Source organism: Balearica regulorum, chromosome 10 (genome assembly GCF_011004875.1).
Source record: "Balearica regulorum gibbericeps isolate bBalReg1 chromosome 10, bBalReg1.pri, whole genome shotgun sequence".
NCBI lineage: Eukaryota > Metazoa > Chordata > Aves > Gruiformes > Gruidae > Balearica > Balearica regulorum.
This window is the reverse complement of record NC_046193.1, coordinates 4302837-4327258: the sequence shown is the minus strand read 5'-3', so window position 1 is coordinate 4327258 and position 24422 is coordinate 4302837. Positions and strand designations below refer to the sequence as shown.

General features: G+C 39.5%; 2 protein-coding genes across 6 annotated transcripts in view; one reads left to right on the top strand and one right to left on the bottom strand.

The window, feature by feature from the left end:
• Positions 1-18408, top strand: part of IPPK (inositol-pentakisphosphate 2-kinase) — a 33456-nt gene extending 15048 nt beyond the window's left edge. For all 4 annotated transcript variants that reach the window (XM_075762793.1, XM_075762794.1, XM_075762795.1 and 1 more), the window contains 11 exons: positions 4081-4176; positions 4993-5059; positions 7651-7772; positions 8195-8284; positions 8864-8922; positions 9352-9424; positions 10430-10709; positions 11803-11953; positions 13382-13484; positions 13974-14053; positions 15073-18408. In XM_075762793.1, coding sequence (XP_075618908.1) covers positions 4081-4176; positions 4993-5059; positions 7651-7772; positions 8195-8284; positions 8864-8922; positions 9352-9424; positions 10430-10709; positions 11803-11953; positions 13382-13484; positions 13974-14053; positions 15073-15298 — 1347 coding nt within the window. In that variant the 3' untranslated portion in view covers positions 15299-18408. The remainder of the gene's footprint in view (positions 1-4080; positions 4177-4992; positions 5060-7650; positions 7773-8194; positions 8285-8863; positions 8923-9351; positions 9425-10429; positions 10710-11802; positions 11954-13381; positions 13485-13973; positions 14054-15072) is intronic.
• Positions 13340-24422, bottom strand: part of CENPP (centromere protein P) — a 149828-nt gene continuing 138745 nt past the window's right edge. Inside the window, exons 7-10 of one of the 2 annotated variants that reach the window (XM_075762798.1) lie at positions 21171-21250; positions 18867-18958; positions 18410-18553; positions 13340-13765 (exon numbers count right to left, since the gene is read on the bottom strand). In XM_075762798.1, the coding sequence (XP_075618913.1) occupies positions 18432-18553; positions 18867-18958; positions 21171-21250 (294 nt within the window). In that variant the 3' untranslated portion in view covers positions 13340-13765; positions 18410-18431. Of the gene's footprint in view, positions 13766-18177; positions 18554-18866; positions 18959-21170; positions 21251-24422 lie in introns of those variants that run through there. The other variant, XM_075762797.1, reaches the window with a different exon arrangement.

Sequence of the window (24422 nt, the reverse complement as noted above, 5' to 3'; positions counted from 1 at the left end):
GTCATTGATTTAAGAAAACAAAACACCGAGTACCAGGGCTTTCTCCCTGGCCTTTTTTTTTTTAAAGTCTGAAGAGATTGTTGTGTAGTAATTGTTTTAAGAAAAATGACAAAGCATGACAAAGTTGCAAAGGAATCCAGGAAGTGACTTTTCAGTTACCCACTACAGCACTGAAGTTGGTAACACTTCTGTGGACTGCTTTGGCATGCATATAGGTTTGTGTCGGGTTTTTTTGTTTTTTTTAATTGGAATAGCAAAACACAAGAAAAAAGATCTCCTGGGCATGGAGTGTTCATTTAGGATTTGAACGCTGGTCAGGTTCTTGAATGTTTTTTTCCCTGCGTAATCAGATTAGTAAAATTTCTCAGAGTCCCACCAGACATAGAGACAGATCGCAGTAGGTGTTCCTGTGGGCTGAAGCTGATGAAGCACCAAGAGTTTTCTAGAAACTGTTAGCACAACTCCCATTCAGAGTTGCTCTAGACAGACACGCTTCTCTGCTTGCTACTGTAACAGCAAAAAGACTATATGCAGATGCGCGCAGTGATGGAGCATACGCTGAAAGTGTTTTAAACGGTGGCTCTCCAAGTTCACGCTCTGGAATGATAAATGCACGCTGTAAGAGCAAACTCCCCTGCTACGTGTGGAAGTGTTACGTTTTGAGGATAGCTGGCTTGTGGCCAGCTCCAGCATTCTGCATTTGCCTTGCATTGTGATTGTGTGGACTTTGTGATCTACAATTCCTTTTGGCTTTGTCCTCTAAATAGAAGATTATGTAATTCGAATATATTTAATTATTCTGGTGATACATATTTTTTAAAGGAGCAGAACAGAAGGCTAAATATTTTATCTTCAGATTAGCAAACAAATCCTGGAGAATCAGAGTTTTCAGACAAACTTGGATGTAGCAGCATGACAGCTGTGGAGGACAAAATGGTTTTTAGGTGTAATCTGTATTCCTGACTTGCACAAACTGAGTTAGGACATAAGGTCTTATGTATCTGTGCATGACATTGTAGCTCATCCAATGTAAACAACTCTGAAAGAAGCAGTTGAAGCAAAATATTTTCTAGTAAGACGCATACTGAAATGCAGATGTGGACAAATGAGTTGCAGTCTCTTCTGCTTAACTGCTTTGGAAACGGTAAAGCAGTCTGGAGGCTGCTTTGTATTTATACTGTTGGGTTATGAATCTGGGACTAGATAACCCAATAGTTAAACAAGGTGGTGGTATTGCAAATTGTAATGTTATTGTTACAATGCAGTGTTTTAATGAAAAATACTCATAATCAGTAATGTGATGCTGGAGTTTGCATTTCTTGAGTAGAAAGTCAAGTGTCAAAGACTCGTGGAATTAATTTTAATTGCATATTGCTAATTTTAGTATATCAGTCATCTGCATGAATGAATTTTTTGCCTTTGTATTGTATAGAACCTATGTGATGAGTTTTAGTGTTTTGCTAAATGAGGTGGTGGTAATGATGGGTCCTTTAAAAGCTTCTCATCTTAGTGTTTTTTAATGTTGAAAGGTGATACTCCAGCAGCATGTTAGTTGTTTTTTGTTTCGTTTAGAGTATATCAAATATCATTGCTCTTAAAAGGAGATGAGCAGGTGTCATAGGCTTGATTTGGAATTTTAAAGTTGTATTGATCTTTTTAAATGGTCTTTCCTTGTAGTAGTAGCAGCAGTAGTGAATGTCCTGATCTTCTGAAATGCTTATTTTGCAACATATGTATGTGTATACATATATATGTTTAAAGAAAAAAAAAAAAAAAAGGCAGCCTGTGGGTACTGTGTATGTCAGAATAATCTGTAAGTGGGAATTAGCTGAGATTTCATCTGTATGAGATGACGTAACATTCGTTCTCACCATTCAGAATTTGTGTAAGAACGGGTTAGGTTATCATTAAAAGGGCAGAAATCTATATATACATTGAAGTTTTTGCTATAGTATGTTCAGAATTGCCCTTTCCCACCTCATCAGGTGAGGAAGATACTTGCTATAACTACTGATGTTTTAAATTGCTGGGGGGTTTCCCCTCTGCAAAGCAAACTTCTTCCCCAGCCTGGAACAGACGAAGGTCAAGGAAGACAGGTGCAGAGTATTTGCAGTCATCTGAGGGTCAGAGTAGAGGGGTGGGGAGCTGGGATTTCCCCAGCGGTGGGATGGTCTCTGCCTGCTAATCAGAGGAGCGAAGGAGCTGCCAGCTGGCCCCTCTGGTGTGTTGGGCACTGGCCTTCCTGGGGAGCGCAGATGGAGCAACACTGCTGTAAAATATCATTTTGCATACCCATGTGGGTAGCCTGCTCACACGTCTTGTTGCCTATTAATTATTTTTTCTTAGATGCACTTCTTTAGACCAAATGACTGCAATTGAGAAAGTTATTCAGGCATCATAGTGTGTGTTTTGTTCTAAGACTCAAACAGTGGAAGATTGCCTGTCGTGAAGAGAATCCAAGTGTATTTTTGGCTCTCTTAAAAGGATTCAGGGAGAGCCATTCTGAGAAACAACTCCTCATACGATAAGCCAAGCATTTTAAAGAATTAGTGTTGTCCTGTCTTTTTATAGAGTGATGGAAATGCTGTGTAAGTACTTTGGAAAAAATGTACTTTTCCTACTTGCTCCGAAGGGTTGGGTTTTTTGGTCAGTGCTTCTGCATACTGAAGTAACAGTATGTAGTGCTGTATGTTACTGGAATAAGCGTGTAGTAATGCATGTTTCTGTAGTGACTTTTCTTTCTGTAAAGCATTATTGCATATTGCAGTATTGCGTATTGCTGCTTCAGTCTGGAAAATAAATCTTGCTAGAGGAAGACTATGAAACTTGGTCTGTTGTCTTAGCAGACCTGTGGTACAGTAACAAACTCATCTCTTAGTCCTACACAACGTGTGTAAGTTTGTTAAGTAACAAACCCTTCTGGTGGGGGAAAAAAAAATCATCTACCTATTGTATTTTACGATGATATCGTAAAACAAAGTAACATTGCCTGGTTAGTGACAATCTCCTTTAACAAATCTTAACACATTTAATTTGTGTTGGATGTGGTCTTTCCTCCTTTCTCTAGACTTTGTCATTATCTGAGTGTTTTTCTCCCAGTATTTTATTTTCTCTTACTCTGTAGTGTAACATTTATTTTTTTCTCCTGCTCATGGTTTTGTTTTGGTTTTTTTCCCCTCCTCTCTGATTTTACAGCTTGGACATGAATGTTGCACTTTCCCTTCCCCCACTGTTACTTAATCCCAAGAGTAAATCTATATGGTTCAGTGCTTTGTAGTGTACAGTGCTACAGAGTAGTGTTTTTCCAGAAAAGCTTTGTGTTACAAAAGGACACAGGAGCTTGGAGATGGTCTGTAGTAACAATAAAAAATTGCGCAGAGAACCAAAGGATGCTGGAGTGCTGGGAACGGGATAATTTGTTGTAAAGCTTCTCTGCTACCTCGTTAATGAGCAGAAGTCTGTAAGTCAGACTGCGCTAATGTCGCTGTCTTGCTTCCAGTACTCGTTTGGCTTCAGTTCTATCTAGAAACTAGTAGCTTGGCATTTTTGTCCTGTAGAAGAACTTTGGTGTTTTCTTCTAGACGCATAACATAGAATTAATGGAAGGTGACATTATGACTGATATGGGTTAGTCTTTGCAGCCATTCTCTTCCAAATCTTCAGGTGTTTTATAACACTCAAAACCTCTCCTGTACTTCCCCTGTGGCTAAGAAGGCGTGCCGTGCATCTGTTCTATTATAGTTCTTTGAGCTGTTTTAAGAATAATGGTCAAAGACAGAGATTAGATCTTGAGTCATCTCCCCCACTTCTGCCTTTTTGATTTTCTCTGTCCTTTTCCCCCCTAAAACTTAGAATAATCATCTCTTCTGACCATTTTCCTGGTTACGCCAGCCTCAGACAGCAGTAGGGAACAAATGTACCACAAGTTTCATGTGTCTTTTTAATTTCAACATGCACTGACCTACCAACTCTGTAGAGCAATTAAGCTACTTTGCTAAATCATTGACTAGTATGTGTATGTATTCTTGAGTGTTGTTTATCATTATCTCATAGTTAAATTACCATGTTTCTGTCTTCCAGACTTCAGAGGAAATACTACACCATCTGCAAAACATCGTAGACTTTGGAAAACATGTCATGAAGCAGTTCTTTGGGGAGAACTATGTTCACCACGGGGTAAATGCTTTATTCTTAAATGGCTTAAGTACTGTAAACACTAAAGTGTTTTGGGGAATAGTGAATGCCAGTAAAAGGAATTAATAGGGTTTGCAGATATTCTTGAGAAAGATATGCACACACAGAAGCATTGGATCAGAACAAAGATCCTGCTCTGTGCTGATGAGGTGACTGGATTGTATTCTGTGGTTTGAGCTATTTCAAGCTACTAATGACAAGAGCGGTCATTTCGCTGCCGTGCATAAGGTGAGAGGTATGTGAGAGAGATTTTTAGAGTAACTGCAAAACAAGGGGAGAAATCTGGTTCATGTGATCTGTCTAGGTTTCTCTGCAGTCAGAGGTAACCCTTTTCCTTGCCAATTGCTCTGTTCTTCAGGGTGACCAGACCTGGTTAACTGAATGTCAGATACCCGAGTGGAAAAGTCCACCTTCTCCTGGAACCTGAATTACACAATTCTGCCTCAAAAGGGTGGGATGTGAGACAGGGATGGGATGAAGTGGGACTTTTTCCTTTGTGAAAAGGAGACAAAATGATGCAGGTTTCTTCATGCACATTAAACTTTCAGTGAAAATGCTCTTTCTTGTGGATTTATTCAAGTTAGTACTTGGTTTTCATAGTGGAGTAAGTATTAGCATGTGATTTCAGGTACAGGTCTTCCTATAGACAGTTAATCAGAGGGAGAAGCTGCTGACTGTATAGTTTAGTATGCTGCTGTTAACATCCAGTGAACTTTGGTATTCCATTTTAAGACCTCCAAACTGAATATTAATTTTTGTGTTGAAATACATATTTTCTTTTTTTTTTTTTTTCTATAGGAAATTATTCAACTGCCTTTAGATTTCGTAAGACAGCTCTGTTTAAAAATTCAGCCTGAGAGGCCAGGTAAGTGCCATTACAAAGGGGGCCTTCCTCAAGGTCTAAAGCATTTTACTTTAGTATAAAGTAAAAAAGCATCATACCTCAGAATACAAGGAAACTTTTTTCAATATTTAGACAGTGACAAGTTGAAAATCTGTTGTGGAAAAAATGGGTGTGTTCTAGAGTTAAAAGTTGCATCTGATATTAGTTTGATCAAACTGGGGACAGAGATCCTCTGTAAGCCTGTCTGTTAATTCTCGAGCAAGCTCTTACCTTGCTGTGAAGTCCTTTACCAAGGTCAGTGAGGGGGGGGGAGATATGTCCTGAAATAATTGTTTCGATTCCATCAGTTTCTTCTCCTGGGCTGTGCAGCAGAACTTTGGAAGGAAGATGGTTTCAGAACCCCCCCACACTAAATTGCCTTGTTTTCAGTGTTAGCGTTTCACTTGGGGCCCAGCATCGCACGTCCTTTGGGTCACAGCACCCAAGCAGTGTGCAACTTAACGTTCCAGCTTTTCGTGTGTGTGTGTCTCCTGATAGCTGGGCACGTCCCTTTGCACAGGGTTGCATGTTACAGGTTGTGCTGCCTTTAGTGTAATGAGAATCTCTGGGATACGGGGCTGTGCTTGATTTCTCCTGACTCTTCTGTGGTGCTCTTGGAGTCCCTACCCAGCAGTGAATGTTTCTAGTCCCCTGGATGAGGGGGATTGAAGGGACAAGTGTGTGAGGTAAGGGTACGTTGACCTTGTGAAACCTTTTGGAACGTGCTGCAAGACTCGAAGTTTGGCAATCTCTGACGCATTCAGTGTGAAGTAAAGCGCTAAAGAATTTGGTGTCGTCATTCTTAGTCAGCAGCACTTGGGTGCATCGTTCTTCATGGATGGCTAAAAGTACAGTGAGGTGTAAGCTCCAAAATGGGCAAAGAGAAGATGTCCCTCATGGTGTGTTCATTTTACGTTCTTAAATGTTCTTGAGAATGGCCAGAAACTCCTGCTTTAGCAGAATTTTGTGAAGAAAAATGTGGTATTAAATTCTCATAACTGTAGCCAGTACTTAGATGCCTTCGATGCAGGAAAAAATTGAATTAATTTACATACAGTGAGCAGAGGACACTCTATTGCTGACTTGTCCTCACCTTTTTGAGAAACTGTTTCTGGCACTAGGACTAGCAAGGGAAGTAAATAGTGTTTAATAGAAGTTACAAAATGGATGATACTCTGGTAGAAGAGAATGACAGAATTTAGTTTTGTGTGTCCAGAGCTCGTGGGGATTTCTTTAGAGGAAGAAATGTGGTTGTGAGGAGCTGCCCAAGCGGTATTTCTTGCTTTACAACAGCAAATCTCACTGTTCCTTTTTAACAGGATTTTTTTTTTAAGCCTCATGGAAAGAATATCCTTTAATATTACCTTTCACATAAGCCTGTCTAACTTACAAAGGAACTCCTCTAATACTTCAGATTTCTGGGTCTGTCGGATTTGGCAAGTGGCTTTCAGCTAAGCATGGATGTACTTTTGCTTAAATTTAGAAAAAGAAAACAAACCTCAGGATATTGGGGAGAAAGAAGGTTGTTTCTTGCTCATCCTAGTGAAGTACAGCATGTGATTGCAGGCTGATGCCTAATAAGGCTTCTGTTTCTGAGATTTATCTTTATTCTGTTGCAGTATGTTGTTCAGAATGGATGCTTTTCTTAGCAATGGAAACTATAACAGAACCCATCTATTCTGTATATCTCTTTAGTAACACAGATATTTGAAAGTCTAGGGAGTGTGTGTTCTTGTTAGACTTGAATTCAAATCTTGCAGACCTTTCCCTGTCCCAAAGGATGTGTGCAGAGGGAGGTTATTTAAAGGCTTTATCTATATAATGCTGCTTAATCTTAGTCTGAAACCGTTTTGCTACTTCGTTTTTTCTCAGGATTATATTAAAAAATGCTATTTTTTTAAAAGGGTGGTCTTAGCAGAAGAAATTCTAGTTCTAAATTGTGAGCTTGTGAGGAGGGGAAGCTAACTTTTGTTCCTTCTGTGTTCCTTTTCACCTCTTTATAATTTCGATGTAAACACTGGAATGGCTAGGAAGAGACTACAGACAGACTAAGGAGTTGAGCAAAGCCACTTGCTGGTTCTGTTTAGATTTACACTTTCTCTTGAACTTCTGAACAATTTATGATATTCCTGCCACTTGTCACAGATTCCTCTTGACCAGACTGAGGGATGGTAGTTCATGCAGTTTTAATAAGCAAACATGAGATCATGTCTCTGAATACCGGATTAAGTCTCTTTATCTCTTTGTCAGCCAATGGAATGCACTCCTGTGCCATTTTGGGCCTCTCACCGATACTGTTCTTGGGATGAGCTGGACAGCAGTGGATCAAAGCAGCCCTTGAGGCACTCTGTGTGCCTCTGACAGTTTTGAGGAAACTGAAAACAGCTGTTGACAATGGGGAGGGCAAATTTATGCAAGTGCATGATTAGCTAAAACCTGCTAAACTGTGTCCTGTCTTCCTAAGCTTGTTCCCACCCCCCACCTGGTGAACCAGATAACTACAGAGTAAAATAAACATTCACACACCTAATTTTCTTGTTTGTGTTATGTTTTTCTTTGTTCGTTTTCCCCAGAGTCTCGCTGTGATAAAGATATGGACACTCTTAGTGGTTACGCAATGTGCCTTCCTAATCTTACCAGGCTGCAGACCTATCGTTTCGTGGAACACCGGCCAATCCTCTGCATAGAGATTAAGGTATTGAATAGGAGAGGAACCTTCTGGGGTTTTGTTTGCATTTAAGTACATACTGACCGGAGCTGTTTCCAAGGAAAGCAGCAGTGGGATAAGGCAGAGCTCACCCCTTTCACTGTGACGCATAGGATGAAATATTCCCCTCCCTCTTCCAGTGCCTGATCTTTCGAAACTTGGGAAATTCCCAGATATTACTAGGCTTTTTTGTAGGCCACAGCAGTTTTGTGTGTCCTTGTTTCTTAAGTGAGGACTCTAAAATAATATATAGTGATGTATATTAAGTTTTAAAGTGTTAGATGTTGACTGGTTGATTTGTTTGGGTTTTTTTTTTTTTAGTTTCCATTAACTGGAAAGATTTGCATATCGTGTACTCTTACATTCTTATGAAGAAATACACTTATATTTATAATCTGTTTTTGTTTTAGCCAAAGTGTGGCTTCATTCCTTTTTCCAGCCATGTTTCACAGGAGATAAAGCACAAGGTGTGTCGCTACTGTATGCATCAGCATCTAAAGGTGAGGGTTTTTTTAATTCATCCTGCTTTCCTTTGACTGTAGTGTGCTTTAATTGCTGTTCCAGTCCTGCTTTCCTGTTGAAACTCGCATGTTGTTGCTTAAATCTCTGATATACCTAAAGACAGCAGGTGGATACACATCTGAGTTGCTGGGTGTGAATCTGTTTAGTGAGAGATGGAACAAGTTCTGTGGGAAGCTGGAAGCAAACAAATACAAGATTAGTCTTTGAGGATTATTAATGGTGTTGATTGGGTAAAGTCCAATGTAAAACTTCCTTTCCGTAACTTAGAACAGCCTGTAACACACAGGGAATTCATTTGACTAATGTCTGTTATGTGTCTGAAATGGTATTCCTGTGCCTCACTGTTGTTTAATGCGGCCTTACTCCCTACTCCCCGTTTGTGAATGCAGTTTGAGTGACTTGAGCTAAATATGAGGAAGACCCCTAGTAGTCACAAATTGTATGTTTAAAGGGTTTTAATGAAGACAGGATGTTAGTGCCACACACCTGACTACTGAAATAACTGAGAGTAGTTATTCCAGAAGGCAATTAACAGCATTGGTTTGGATTTTCAACAGGTAGCAAATGGAAAATGGAAGCGACCAAGTAAATATTGCCCATTGGATCTCTTCTCAGGGTAAGGAAGTACGCGCCTGAGTCTGTTTTTGCAAAAAAATAGATTATTATTATTATGGATTTCTTTCTCAGATTACTTTGACTTTCACTGTAGTATTAAGGATGATCAATGCCTGCTTGTCTGACTTTTACAGTGAATATTTTTGGTGCTATATATCTCTTTACACCTCTTTCAGGAATCAGAGTTCCTTATTAATGTAGCAGTGCCTTTTGCTACATAACATGGAACCCAAGAGCTGTTTAGTTTACTCAGATTTGGAGTTCTAATCACGAGTGGTCACTTTGTCTGTGCAGTGACTTCAGCATGAGTAACATGCTTAACGGGTGTGTTCAGGTGCCTGATTCTGACTCCATAGAGCCCTCCAGGTACAGGGGTCAGCATGTAAAGGCTGTGACAAAACATTCTTGGATTTTTTTTTTTCCCCCCTAGAAATAAACAGAGAATGCACTTTGCTTTGAAGAGCTTATTACAGGAGGCACAGAACAACTTGAAAATATTTAAGGTAAACAATCAAATCTGTCTGCTTGCTTTTTTTGCCTTGGCTTTTAAGCAATTTGACCTCAGCATCTGAGCAGTCAAGATCCTACTTCAAACCTACCTAATCAGCACCATCGCTATCGAACCCCACCAAAAGAAGAAAACAGGAAAATTCTTAGTTAGATTTCAGGTTAGGATAGGTAAGTAATAATTTCCCAGAACTACTTAGTCTGAAAGAATCTCCAAGAAACAACTAATAGAAAAGGACTTTCAAAGATGACCAAAGTTTTAAAACTTTACGTGCTGCTTCAGGTGGACAACTTTGTGTGTTGCTGCAAATATTTAAATCATTGTTACAGCATTTATGCAAGCCAAAGGTGCAGCTTGCCTCACTGAGGAAGTAAAAAGTTACCTTTTCTATCACATTAATGGAGGAAAAATAGAAAGCAGTAACTGATGGCTTATGCAGGTTTTCAGATTAATTCTAGGAAATGAGATTCTTTACAATTTATTTCCAGTATTAAACCAACTATTTGAATTACTTAAACTTGTATGAACTGTCCTGTTTTTTTTCTATGACTACAGGTAACTATCACACCTTTTCCATCTCTTTTTATAGCCCTCCATTTTCCAGTTTGGCTTTTAAAAGCAGGTTGTTTGACATGGTGCTTTTTCACTCTTGATACTATTCAGAAAGAAGCAATAGGAAGATGTGCAAAGTATCAGCTCACTTTTATTATTGTGATTACTACAGTTGATTAAATTGGGAAAGTAGCACTTGACCTAAATGGGCTGTTTTGGTCCAAAGTCAAAGGTTGTCACCTGTGGTATCTGATTAAACTTAAGGGGGCAAATTTATAAGAGATTGGGAATGCGTGGGTATGCAGCCTGTTAAACTGATACACTTTTCTGTGCTATGTGTCTTAAAATCTTAAATCTGATGCTTTGATTAACTAAGTATGAGTAACTGAGTAACTGGATTTCATGAAGTGCCTAAATCTTTTTTTTTCCCCCCCCTCCTCACTGGCAGAACGGGGAACTAATTTATGGCTGTAAAGATGACCAGGATGGTGTCTCTGACTGGAACGAACTTGCTCGTCACTTAAAACCTTTCTTTTTTCCTTCCAATGGGTTGGTCAGTGGACCACACTGTACAAGGACAATTGTTAAAGAACTAATCCACGTTATAACTATGACGCTACTAAGTAGTACTGACGCCTGCAGGGCAGGTGACATGAAGACAGTTCCTGTTTCACAAGGAAGAAGCTACTGTGAAGCAAGTGCTTTTAATAAGGAGCTAGTAAGAAATGGTAAGAAATAATTACTGTTATCCTGTACAGATTCAGATCTTTGTGTCTCATTTGCTGTTTGATATCGAGGTGAGCACAGAAACAGTGGAGTTTTAGTGACATTTTAAAAATGAGTTCTGAGCTGCATAACTGCTAGAGAATTGTTTTTAGTATGACCTTGTAGTGAGCACTGTTAGCACTACACCTAGCGACAGGGATAAAAATACATTCAGAAGGTGGTAGAGGAAAAGGGAAGAAAATACCCGTTTGAGCTGATAACCATCGTAGGCACTTTAAATGAGTGTGGAATATTTACGTTGTACGTGATGAAGTCTGGCTGCTTTGGTTGGTTTGTTATGTGACACCCATTTCTTGCCTTTCCCTGCTCCTCCTGTCAGCCCTCGCCAGCTAGGCTCTAGCTCATTTTCTCTTCTACTACTACACTCCTGGTAAAGAAAAAGGTATGAACACTGGAGGGAAAAGAAATGGGAAGTTGAGAGTTGGAAAACTGTAAACCAAGTTAATTCCTCAGTTTGTAACTTTTGTAAAGCTGTAATTATTCAAGATACTGCTGGTTATCCTAATTAATACAGACAGCATGTTTCTTACTTTGCTTTTGAGATGGATGGGGTTTTTTGTTGCTGATTGGTTTTGTCGTATTGTGTGGAGAAAGAGTAATCTGACAAATGATAGCAAATACAAATCTGTTTATACTATCTGAAATGCTGAATTACCTTCTGCCTGCCAATAGTTCATATTGTTGAAAGTGAATTTGTGGTGGCTTCAAACTCATATGAAAAATGTTTCTTGTAGACTCAAACAAGTAGATTGCAATGGAAGTGCGTGGGGGTTTGGGGGTTTTTTGAGTAATTTGTAGAGTTGTATACCAGATGTTTTATTCTGCAGTCAAATATGTGCTGTTTAAAGGTGCAGGTAAATACATGCACCTGCCACATTAGTGTATGCAAACTTAAGTGTTTAGTTAGGTTTCTTTTCCCCCTGTGATTTGTCTAAAGAGTATTTGGATTTGCTTTGTGAACAAGCACGCGTAATGGCAAAATGAAGCAAAGCTGACGCTCACGTCTGCCTTATTTGAAAATACATTTTCTTCTAGGTAAACATAAATTGGAAAGCTCTGGCTTACCGAGGGGTTGTCTCCTTTATAAAACCCTTCAGGCTCAGATGCTTGACATGCTGGATATTGAAGGACTCTATCCTTTGTACAGTAGAGTTGAACAGTACTTAGAGGAATTTCCTGAAGAGAGGTAAGATGTGCTGGCTTTTCTTTTCCATTCTGATGAAGTAGGTATGCAGTCAAGATTGGCTGCATGCAGACACAACCATTTTGTTCTCTCTAGTTATGTTGTATACAACCCTCCTTCATAGTATTGCATATTCTGAATCTCTAACTTGAAATGCCAGGTAACATAAAAGATGAGTTTTATTGTTAGAAGTTTTGATATCAGTTGTTTTGACCTGAATTGTTAAGTAATGAGTATGGGAAGGTAAGAGAGAAATGCTCTGTTCCTTAGTGGTAGAGGTTGTCTATGTGAGGAAAGATACAGTAAAAGAGATGGTTGGTTTCTCCATCCTTCAGTACCTGCAGCGCTAGAACTATGGCTGCAGTAACGATGATGTTCCTACAGTCATTCTCAAGTGGGTATTGGCCCCTACCTACAACTTGCCCCTTAAAAATTCAGCAGCAGCCCAACCTGTGGTGGCAAGACCTTACAGGAGGTGTGAGTGGGTCATGGCCTGCCCTTGTGTGATGAGAGGAGCTCCAAATGCCAGACTGCAACCCACGCCACAGGTGGCCAGATCGTAGTTGAGGCACAAGAATATCTTATGGTATTTCTTGCCTGGTGAAAAAATACTGGGCATTGCAAACTGCTACATCTGTATTGCTATTTGCAATAATAATCACTGTAAAAAAAAAAAAAAACAGCCTTGACTTGGATGCTGGTTGCACTCTCGGGCTGTAACTTGCCTGTAACTCTGCCATTGCTCACACGAGGGCACTCCAGCTTCACTTGCAAGTTACTGCTGCTGCTCCTGCAGTTCTTTGGACTCCCGTTGAAGGGTTATCGGCAATGGCTTGGCCTTAAGTTCTGCTGAAATCACTTGCCGCGTGGCTTGCTTTGTAGATTTATACATTAAACAAACAATTTGAAAACAGTGTTTCATCGGTGTGGTGTTTGTGTGCTGTAAACCCCGCTTTTATGGGCTCAGCTTTTCAGCAGGAGTGCAGGTATTTAACAGGGGAGGGAAGGAGCCAAATAAACCATCCCTGTGTGTGTTAGTGTGTGTTGTGAAGCTGGGGGCAGAGCAGGGCCTTGTCAGATGACTGTATACCCCCAATTTTTTCAGCAAGTCTTCTGGGAGCTCCTGCAAACTTACAAATTTTTAAATTTACCCATTTTTGCAAAAAATACTGTTCTTGTAGTGATACACAGGTGGCAGTGCATTAAGAATGATTCATCATTAAAAAAACAACAAACCCTAAACAGCGTATTTTAAGTGATGTGAGAGTGATAGGGACTGGTCATGGTGTTTGATCTCTGAGTGTTAACCTGTTGCCATGTTTGTCGGTGTTACTGTTTTTTGCTGAGTATCTGGACTGCTGAAGAAAGAGCTCACTGGAAATGAGTAAATCATCTTGGCTGTCTGTAAATCTTCTTTTAAAATTTATTTAGAAGTACATTACAGATAGATGGACCTTACAATGAAGCATTTTATGAGAAGCTGCTAGATCTTTCAACTGAAGATGATGGGACAGTAGCATTTGCATTAACAAAGGTACTTTTCCTGCACGTGTTGTTGAAGGTTTGTTAATCTGTCAGTTTTAGTGAGTGCCTAAGGGACTGGAGGGATAGCCTGCTAGCATCACTGCTGGCTTGTCAGAGGTCTCTGCGGTTAAAGTTCTTCATTGTGCCAGGGTGTATCTTGACAGCAGAAGCGGTTAAAAACAAACACGTTTCAAACCAGTTCTTAACAGAAAAGCAAAGCTGGGTATTTCCTTTTTAGACAGAAGCAGCATTTGCATGAACTGGTGCTGCTTTGGCCTTCAAGAAAAGTAGCTGTAGGAAATAAACGTGATTCTTATATAGGATGCTGTAAAAACCACTTGCTCCTGCTAACTATCTGCTACAGAGATACTTTCCAGCTCTTAAAATACCAACATCCTAATATACTGAGGATACTGATGCCTTTTATAAAGAACAGTATGCTTTGCTAAAGGCAAATACAAGTATCAGAGAAAACTTACATTATTTTTATGTTGCATAGGTGCAGCAGTACAGAATAGCGATGACGGCTAAAGACTGCTCCATCATGATTGCCCTTTCACCCTGTCTACAAGATGAATGGTAAGAGAACTGTTTGTGATTGACTCCTCGTTTAGAAATAGAAGATGCGTTTGTACAGTTCAGTCAATTCAAGTAACCGTTAGAAAAAGTGGGGTTTTTGGGAGAGTGTCCAAATATTTGGCTGTGAGCATATTAGTAAGGTAGAGTTCTACTTAAGACATTTAGGACAGAAGTCTGTTTTTGATGAGTTTTAAGTTGATAAAAATATTTAAGGTTTTATATTTATTCCCTTCTTGAAATTTGAATTGATTGTTCACAGTAGATATATGTGGGTTTAACTAGGAACAATTGTTTTGCCTTGTTGTCCTCATGTGAGTTTTTGAAGGCAAGTTGCCTTTAACTGCCTAATTAGAAAAAAAGGATTCTTCATTAAAGCCAAGGCAATAATCAAGAGTTGACATCTTTCACCGTAAGGCAGGAGGCTTTGCCACAATATTACCTGTTTTGACTTGTGTCAGCAATGATAGTCTGCTTTTACGTGGGGGAATTTGCTTTACTAAAGCCTTGTTATTTTTAGAGAATATTGTTTTCTGCATTTGCCTTGCAGTTCTTGGATAAAATGTTCATGATGGAGATGACTTGTGCAGTGGTGACTTAGTAGTAAGTCCTCCATCCTTCAGTATGCTTGGACACGAGTTCTGACACTAAATTTGTATTACCTTGAACCTAAGTTGGAGCAGCAGTGATTCTTTCTGCAGGCTTACTAAGGCTAGTGCTATGCATGCTACCTAGAAAGAGATTAGAGTTACTATATGCAAAGACACAGTAATTGAGTAATGTTTTGACTTAAGCTGTGTGGAAGCTGAAAGGAAAAGGACTGAAAGAGGCACCAGCAAGTTCCTTTTAAGACTGGTTAAGCTGGAGCTATGGTTTCCAAAATTAGCTGAAGTTTATTTTCTCAGGCTCCCAGTAAAGTTCCAAGATAAACGTTAGAGTCACTTCTGCAAGGGACTCAGGATACACAAATGAAAAACTTTGGCTGTGGTGACTCTGATGTGCAATACGGTTTTGTTTTCCAGCTCTGAGCAGAGACCTGTGGTACTAACCTCCAAATCAAGATTCACTTTCTCTGTGTCTGTCCTGGACCTTGATCTAAAACCATACGAAAGCATTCCTCATCAGTACAAACTTGATGGCAAGATAGTAAACTACTATTTGAAGAATGTACAGGCCAAAGATGACCCAGTTATGTCCAGTCTATTCAAGGAGAATGAAGACTGCACATTAGTTCTCCATAAAGTGTAAATGTTTCCTTAAGGTTATTTTTATTTGAACACAGTAGAAAGCAAAAGATTAATGGAATACAATTATGGTGATTTTTTTTCCCCTATTGTGTTCAGTGCATTTTTCAGCTGTGAATGTTTTTGCTTTAAGAAATGATTTCTAATTGGTATGCCTTTTCAAAGACATGGAATAGCACTAAAACACACATTTGCTATATAACCTTAATGAATGTATTTAATGTGACAGAACGGATAATGTGCCATACCTTGGAACTAGAGGACAGATCAAATTAATAGTAAAAGTCTGCTTCCTTAGAATTGAAAGAGCACAAAACGAAAGGTTTCCTGAGGTATTGCATTAACGTAGAAAGCCTAATTACTAACAAGAGAATTGCCTTGGAGCTTGTGCTTTGAGTCTCACTCACACCTACTAGGAAGAGGGAATGCTCTGACAAAACCTAATATAAAACTTTAGCATTAAGTCCACTGAAAATACAACCACAGTGGCTGCTCAAGTGTTACTGATCTAGGGAACTACCACATAACTGCAGAACACTTTTAAGTACTAATGCATGAGATTAAGAACACCAGACTGCCTCCAGAAGTTTTGCCATCACCTCGTATCTGCCTAAAGCTTCTGAAACTAAGTGAAAAGGGTTAAAGGTAAGCGTCTCTGAATTTTGTGATAGCTGAGCTTAACTCATCTGACATACTGGTCTTTTATTTTCTATACATTATATGCTGCTATTGAAGGTGAAACCACAGCTCGCTCTTACCTAATTTAAATTGAGCTATAAGAATAATATAGTCTGAGTTTTACAGATTATTTCAGGTCTTTCAGAGTGTGTCAAATGTTGGCATTATTTCACTGATATCCCACATACCGCGTAGCACAACCAGCTGCTTTCTGGCTTGTTCTCTTTAAGTAAGTGACACAGAGGAAAGGTGACAGTATCTGATGTCCTCTGAAGCTGCAGAGGGGGGGTCATCTTCTCATCATGAGTACTGGAGCTCAGCTCACATCACCACTCCCGCAATTTCATAATGGCTTGACTTTGTAAACATTGGTATGTGCAGGTGACGTCTTGTGAAGATGGTGCAGTAAAAGCCATCCTGAAGGAAGATCCTAAGTTGGAGCCAGGATAGATTCAAAACTGAGGGTAGTATGATAAAATCTACAGCTGCTTTTCCCATACACTTGGGGATTATGCACCCCAAAATGTGCAGAGAGATGCTATTCAAGCTACAGTGAACTGCTATTACCTGGATACAGCATGTGGTTCCTGGTAATGTTTTTCAAAATAATGTAGGCTAACATTTACAAAACATAGATTTATATTGTAATCTCAATGTAACATTTGAATTGTTCCATTTTACCTGAAATTCAAAAAGCAAACCCAGAAAGCCCTGTATACTGGCACGACTCAAGGAAGGGATATGAAATGTGGAGTAACACCACTGAGAGCAATAGAGCAACTTGTTGTATTCCACCCCCAGGTGCTGGCGTGCCTTTCTGGTATAGACAGGGGCATGGGCTGCTCTCGCTGAAATGGGGTACTACAGCACTGCAGTAGGCTGATAGTTGACAGCAGTGATAACCCCTTCTCTCCAAAGCAAACCTGGGAGGGGAGAGTGCTATTTTTAAATCCAGAAATCCTCCAACTGTTAGTTTTTGGGGTTTTATGCTGTAATTTTACACACACTTCATATGCAAATAGAAGTGTCTGTGCTGATCAAACAGTTTCATTTTCATGCAAGAAGGAGCTAAAGATTAAATAGAGGTTACACAAAACCAGCTAAACCAGTAACATGTCAGTGGGTAAAGTAGCAATGAATTTTGCCTGTCTACTGGATTCCAAACTTGAAATTAGTTTGCCTTATAGCTAACAAGATAATCTTATTACTGAGTTAATCTAAACTTAATCTCTGGCATTGCTCAGCTGTAGATTCTGACAGAAAACAAACTGGTCTGTCAGTTATTCCTGACCTATCAGAACAGTAGGAGACTATTTCAGCAATCAAATAGCAGATTATTAAAATTACACTATTGTACTGTTGCTTTAGTTCTTGATTTCTCCACCTATTTCACTATTGCTATGTAATATTTTGTTATAACTTATAAGCAGAGCAGGCGGTTGTACTGCTTGCATGGTTAGAGAGCTGTGGACCTGAAAAGGAAGTCTTAGTATTGCTTGAGAGGCCACAGTTCGTGTTTTCAGCCCCTTGACTTCCAGGAACAACTGTTACTCCCTGAGAAGTACGCGACTCACAAGTGTATAGCTTTGCTCGGGATGGCTGGTGCAGGGCAGGAACTCTTGACATGTGCCGAGAGTTCACAAATGAGCTAATGGTACATCCGATGGAAGCAAATGAAGATGACAAGACATCTGTCTAATCGGTTTTGTTTCTTCAGGGATGAATGTATGAAATATGTGATGCTTTCATAATGTGTTACCTACTGGAATTTTCCCCCAGAAGTAGGAAATCAAAACGAAGTACTGCAGTGAGCAGTCATTAACTTGTCCATCTCTCATTATGGAAGTGTAATGGTCCTTGGCTAGTTTAATGCTGTCTCTACTCAACACTTACATTGTGGAAAACAGTGACTTCATACACTTACCTTTTTTTTTTTCTTTTTTTTTAGCATAGTATATCTTTGAAATCTTCAAATTGTCTACTTCAACCCTAATTTAATGAGAAAGCTATTTAATTCTTTGTTCTAGGAGTCTCTTACTGTTCTCTTGTCATTTTAAAATCACTGTACTTTTACAGAGCTGTGAAATGAAATGGATTTTTATGGACTTGATTTTGACAGTGCATGATCTTTTAACACTTTCCAGGTATCTAGAAAATGTTAAGAAGATAAACCACTCTGGTACATTAATGATTCAGAAAGATAAATTTATAATGAAATCACTCTGTACATGTAACTATTTTATTTGGCATTTTTGTATTTAAATGGCTGTATTTATTTTCATGTCATGACAATTTATATATAACGTGCCATAATTGTACAGATAGCATGTTTTATGAGTATGGTTTCTAAATGGAAAATAACTTAATGTTTATATTCAATAAAATTATAGACTGTGTAACACAATATCTTAATTAAAACTACTTTTGAAATTGCTACCTGTTGTAAGTAATGCTGGAATTCATTTTTCCAAGCCAACTACTTTGATCAGATTCTCGATAGCTGTCTCGATCCCAAACAGAAGCAGCATGCTTCGGAAGCGGGCGGGCGCAGTTTCAATAGTTGCCATCTTCTGCTGCAAGACTGCAAGAAAAATACAACACTAGGATGAGTTTTGTAACAGTTGCACTATTACTGAAAGTAGCTATCAGCAATTGCCGTTTTGGATAAAACGGGTTATCTGCTGTCTAGAAGAGGAAAGATGTACTTGGTTTGTAAGCAAGCTGTTCTAAATTACACAGGAGGTGAAGCTTGGCTGCTTGCTAACTGGGAGTTGTTTGCCTGGTTGGGCTCAGCAAGATGGATTTCTGTTTTATCTAAGGAGATTTAGGCCAAAAAAGGGGACAGGTGTTCTACCTGAAAGCTCAGAAACTGTGTCTGAAGTGAATGACATTACCTTGCTCCGGCACTTTAGTCAGAAGGTCTAGAACAGGCGTAGTTCTCCCTTCTTCATCTATGTGTATCTTCCAAACAATCGTTAATGCAAACCTGTATCATGTGCACAGAAAAGTTAGTGAAGTGTTAACTAGGCACCTGTCTTTAAGGGTTCGTCAAAACAAAGTACAGAATTCAGGGGGTTTACACTCCTTGTGCTCTGAAACAAAATTCACCTCAGGCACTGCAACTTGCCCGTATCTGGGAACCAGAAACACTTATATTTTGAGGAAGAAAAACTGGTAGTTACTGACAAGGAAGTTATTACTTTGTTTCCATGTACATTCAAATTTTCAATCTCAAGGATTTTTTTCCCCCTGGTTCTTGTCTTAGATTCTGGTAAATGGTAAGTTTCTGTGGAACAGTGGTTAAAAAAAGTAAGATACAAAAGAAAACAGAGACAGCATTCCCCACCTGCCCAGTTACATAGTATCTGCACCCTGTGGTCAGGTATTGTGCTTAGGCACAGGGTGAAAACAGAGGGAAAGTGTTTGCGTACACGGTGATGTTCTGGGTTTGGAATAAGGTCCACCCTGATAGTGCTTGTGGCCTTTTTAGAGTAACGCCCAGGGAGAAATCTATCCAAGGCCTAGATTCCTGCATTTGTTTGCTTTTAGTTTAAAAAGAAACAAAATCTTACCCATCATTACTCCTTCAAGAGTGTTTTTTGCAAGGCTAATTACTATTTCCAGCTTTCACAGCGGGCCAAGATGACTACACCATACTGAGTGAACAGGCTGATGGGCACAACAACCAGTCAGGGCCAGGAGGAAGCTCCCTTTCTCAGTGTTGTTTGACCAGCCATGACTGTAAAAGTTTCCTTTAACTATGATTTGTCAGCCTTTTGTCACTTCATTGTTAAAAATCCTTTGAGAATTTGTGCACAGCTTGTTCTGGGATTTTTTTTTGCAAACACATTAATATGCAAGTGTGTTCTCTACCAACCCACTGAAATGATTTTAAATTCTTGTATTTCATGATGTGGGTGAGAGGGAATGTGTAATGGAACTTGGCACCTGTCAACATGAAGAGAAATTGTAAAATAAAGCAGCTGATTCTGTAACTAACTGTGATGGGCTAACAACAATTCATTTCACCAACCCAGAGTGAAAGCATTTAGTTTTAAATGGCAGATCTGGCTAAACTGCAACAGCACTATCTATTATGGTTCAACAAATATGAGGGAGCTATGCTTTATTTCCAGTTGTTTCCGTATAAATTAATGCATGTTATAGCAAAGATGTAATAGGAGAAGGGAATGATCTGATCCCTTCATAAAATAGTTAATTTTCTTGGCCCTGACACTGATAATTATATTGTCTTACATGCACCTTCAAGGATTATTTTACTCAGTGTAAAAACCCAAAGCTGCCAGAACACTTCTAGCAGGGAGCCCAAACAGCTCCAGCAGAGTAATAATAAATGGCTGTGCAATGGTCCTCTCCTCCATCTGATTGCCTTCTAAAACAAGGGAAAAAACATAGCTACGCTCACTTTCAGTAGCATGGTAACTGCAATTTTCTTTCCATTCCTTAATGGCTCGAAGACCAAAGAACCATGCTTTGCTGCGGTGATTTGTGATCATCACGCCTCCTACCAGAGCAGAAAGCGTGAGCTGTGATGACAGGCTGCCACGCTGGCCTTGCCTGCGAGAAGAGATAAGCTGGGCAGTCAGGCCCGGGGTGGAAAACACTGCTTTGCTTCACCTCACAGGGAGCAGCTGCCAGTGGCCCACCCTGCCACAAGAAGAGGGGTGTTGGCCTCAGCATCTGTTCTGCCCATCGCTCTGGCCATGTAAGGCAGGAAAAACCCCCTCGCTGGAACAAATCCAGCTGAACCTGATGTGTTTTCTGGTGTGTGAGAGGGAGGATGCATCCCACATTCCTAAACTTTGAATTTAGTCTCTTCATGCCAGCATGAGCTTCCAAAACCAAGAGAGTAGTAGATTTTTTTTTTTCCTAAAATGCAAATGAAAAGCCTTTCTAGAGCCATTTTTAAAAGAGTGGGTATACAACAGTAGCAGCATGATTGATTGACTTTCTAACAAGGCCACATGGACATGAGCTGTACACATATTCTTGGTTTTTTCTCCTCATGTTTTTAATTTTAGCCCTAAAATGTAACACGCATCATCTATCTCTGTGTTTAGAGGTGTTACACAGAGCAAAGAGTGACAATGTTCAAGCTGACCAATTATCTACAGATGTCACTATGCATTTCACAATTCTTTATCTGCATAAATCAATAAATTTATTTATTGGCTTACCCAGAAAGTTTGGGGTTCCTTAGAATTATATAATCTCCCAGCAGTCCTTCTGGAAGGGTCACGACGTCCGGATACTTGGCCTGTGAATAAACAGGTTCAAAAGGATATAAATTAGGTCACAAAAAAATCACAGTAGACAAGATGGTTCCTAGCTAGCGTTTCCCAGTTGCAACAGATTTTATTAGCTCGTATTTCTAGTAGTTTAATGTAACAATACTAACTGCTTAAAATTTTGACCTTTTTTTTTTAAAAAAAAAAGTTTTGATGGTTTGGGATTTTGGGGTTTTTTTTAGTATCATTCATGTGGTATCAAGAGATACTTAAATTTGGTCACCTCAGAGGAAAAATGAGTACCACATGCTTGTGGTACCACAGGCCTTAGAGGTCTTTGTGCAAGACCTATGATACCTTGAAAGAATACTTTTAAACTAAGTTCTGTTAATTTCATTTAATAACACATTATAATACATACCTCCCATGATGTAAATAACCTTACTAGTACACTCAGTTTTGATATTCCTTTTGACAAACTGGATCACCAAGTTCCATGCAGCGCTTTGAAGGCATAAAGCAATAAAGGCAACGAGATACCAAAATAACCACTATTAGCAAAATACAATGGGACGATGGAAAACGATAAAATATATAAAACTATTGACTACTATTCAACTTCCATGTTACTGGGAATTAGAGCTATTTTCAATTACTGCAGTGTACAAAGATTGATCATTGTTTCATTACTTTGTTAGTGCATCTCGTATTATAGAGCCTTCAATATGTATACCTTGAATTACCTAAAGACTCATAACTTTTTCTATAACTCTTTTAAAAGCGTGCAAAAGAAAAGCAGAATAGTAGCTATGTATGGATCCTTTAGAAGTTATGCAGTGTGTAAGGTGACAGGTTACTCAGAGTATGAGCATCAAAATACTGAGAAAGAACACAATTACTGCATCCCGCAGGGACATGCTATTGCAGAAGAAAACAGAACTAGACGCAGCCTGTTACTGTGAAGACTTCAACAATGTTACTTGCTTGTACTGTCTTATGTACTGGATACAAAGCTGTGTTCCAAAAATTGCAGTTTATAAAGTGTGAAAACTGTCAGCCTAAATGATTCTACAGCGCTCACAGGGCAAGTGGTATGTCTTACGGAAAAGGAGCGGGAGAGCTTGTCTTTGAAAAGCACTGGAGAAAATGAGTTCGGTTTTATAGGATTACGCCTCATCTGGCAGACTGAAATTGCTACCAGATGTGACCTTGCTCTGATTTAGGAATTTATGACAAACTGAAGGGGGTTTGTGCAGAATGCCAAATGACATAAAACAGATGGAATTTGCCAGTTTTAATTTCTACAGAGTCTCTAGTACTGTATTTACCATGGGGATAAAGGCCACAATGTATCCTGGGAACAAAGACACAGGAGGGGCAACAAAGCTCACAGTAGTTACAGCGTGAAAACCTGGCTTATCTAGGGACGCTCGCCTAGCAGAACGGTGATCTTTTTCAGCTTTACTCCCTGTGGAATTATGCTCCTCTGACGACAAAATAAAGCCAGTTTTTCAGGCTTTCCTTCTCAATAACCCATACCTTTGATATTCATTATGAGCCTTCATTTGCCTGGTATCACAGGTCTCAGAGAATCTAGCAACCTCTTTAGCTCCAGGTTGCAAATACTAGAAATTTAGGATTACTTTTTGTCTGGTGAATTCAACTCTCAAGTTCCTCATTTACAAGAGATCCCAGTACACCATAGCTAAACACTGAGTCATGTTTTATCTTCATCCGCCCATACCAAGACCTTTGGGAAGCACAAGAGAAAAGAGATCAGAGGAGCTAGATAACAGTTCCAATTTTCAAATCACTGTAAAATACACCCATGGCTTGTTTGGGAGTTCCTGTGTACCTGCCATAATCAACGCATTTACCCCCAACTAGTGGGTGGTATTTTACATCATACAAAAACCAGGGGTATCTCAAGGAAATCTCAAAGTGTATAGTTTTCTGTTGTCTAAAAAGCTTCCTTGTACCTGGGAGAGACTGCATTGGTGAGTTCTGCACACAGGAAGTGGATACTCTGTGCCTTCAATAAATGCCAGGGTTTTGACAATCCCTCTGAATGCTGTGAGAATCTGATCTGAAGTGAAATTCACAGGATTTGGGATAAAATCCAGCTTCTTAGTGGGAAAGATCATATCTTCGCAATCCACAAAACACACAAAAACCCAAAACGCAAATACCTACACCTGTCTTCAGGCATATTAACATGCTGAACTTGAAGTCATAACAGGGCACGAAGCAGTACCTGGCCCAGACCGACGTAAGACGTATGGCTGCCCATCTCACCTAAGGCTGACTCCTTAGAGCGATCGTGCGGCAGGAAGCAAAACTACCACATCCAGGGTTAAGTGAACAATGTTAAACACTGACAATTTAGGGAATAAAACCCAGGAAATGCAGTTCCGTGATCTGCCTTTCATATTCCACATATAAACTGTAATGCCTGTATCCCACATGTAAAACGAGGGGATCCGGCATGTAAACGAAAACCCAGGCACACAGCTTGCACAAGCTGCAACAGTCCTGACAGAACTACAATTCCAAACACACTTTGTGGGTACTGGCTTATCACCTCATATTCTCCGCTGTGCAACTGTCAATTTTCTAAGTTTTCTCCAGGGAAAAGAAAAGCCGAGCAATAACCAGGGTAACAGAACAACCCGAGCCACTGAAAGGTCCCTCGGGAAGGTCAGTAACTCCTATGCGGCCTCGTAAACCGGACACCGGGCAACTGAAAGATATCACATCAAGTACCGCGATACCAGATGGGAAAGATCAGCTGCAACTGCAGTAAGCAAAAACTGACTTTAATCATGAAGTATCTTTCCTCAGATGACTTTTAAATGTCAGTTTATGATCAAAACCAAAAGCCTATGCTATTATTACTTCTGGGCGGAAATAATTTTTCCAGCTCCTTCAGGAGTCCAAGCAGGGAATCTTATGGGAACTTTGTCTAAACCAGAAATAGTCTCAAATCACACAGGGACGACCTTCAGGATTGAGTACAGAGTCTTCCCTTTCTCCCATGACAGATTTTACAGATACACACACAGAGCCATCCCAGTGAATAAACTTGGAGTATCTATTTTTAAACAAAATACATTATTTTTCAGCTGTTTAAAATTGCATTGCAATTTTCTGCAACCTAAAACTCTTCTAAGGAAAATGTTTATAGTTATTCAGCTTAAGCAT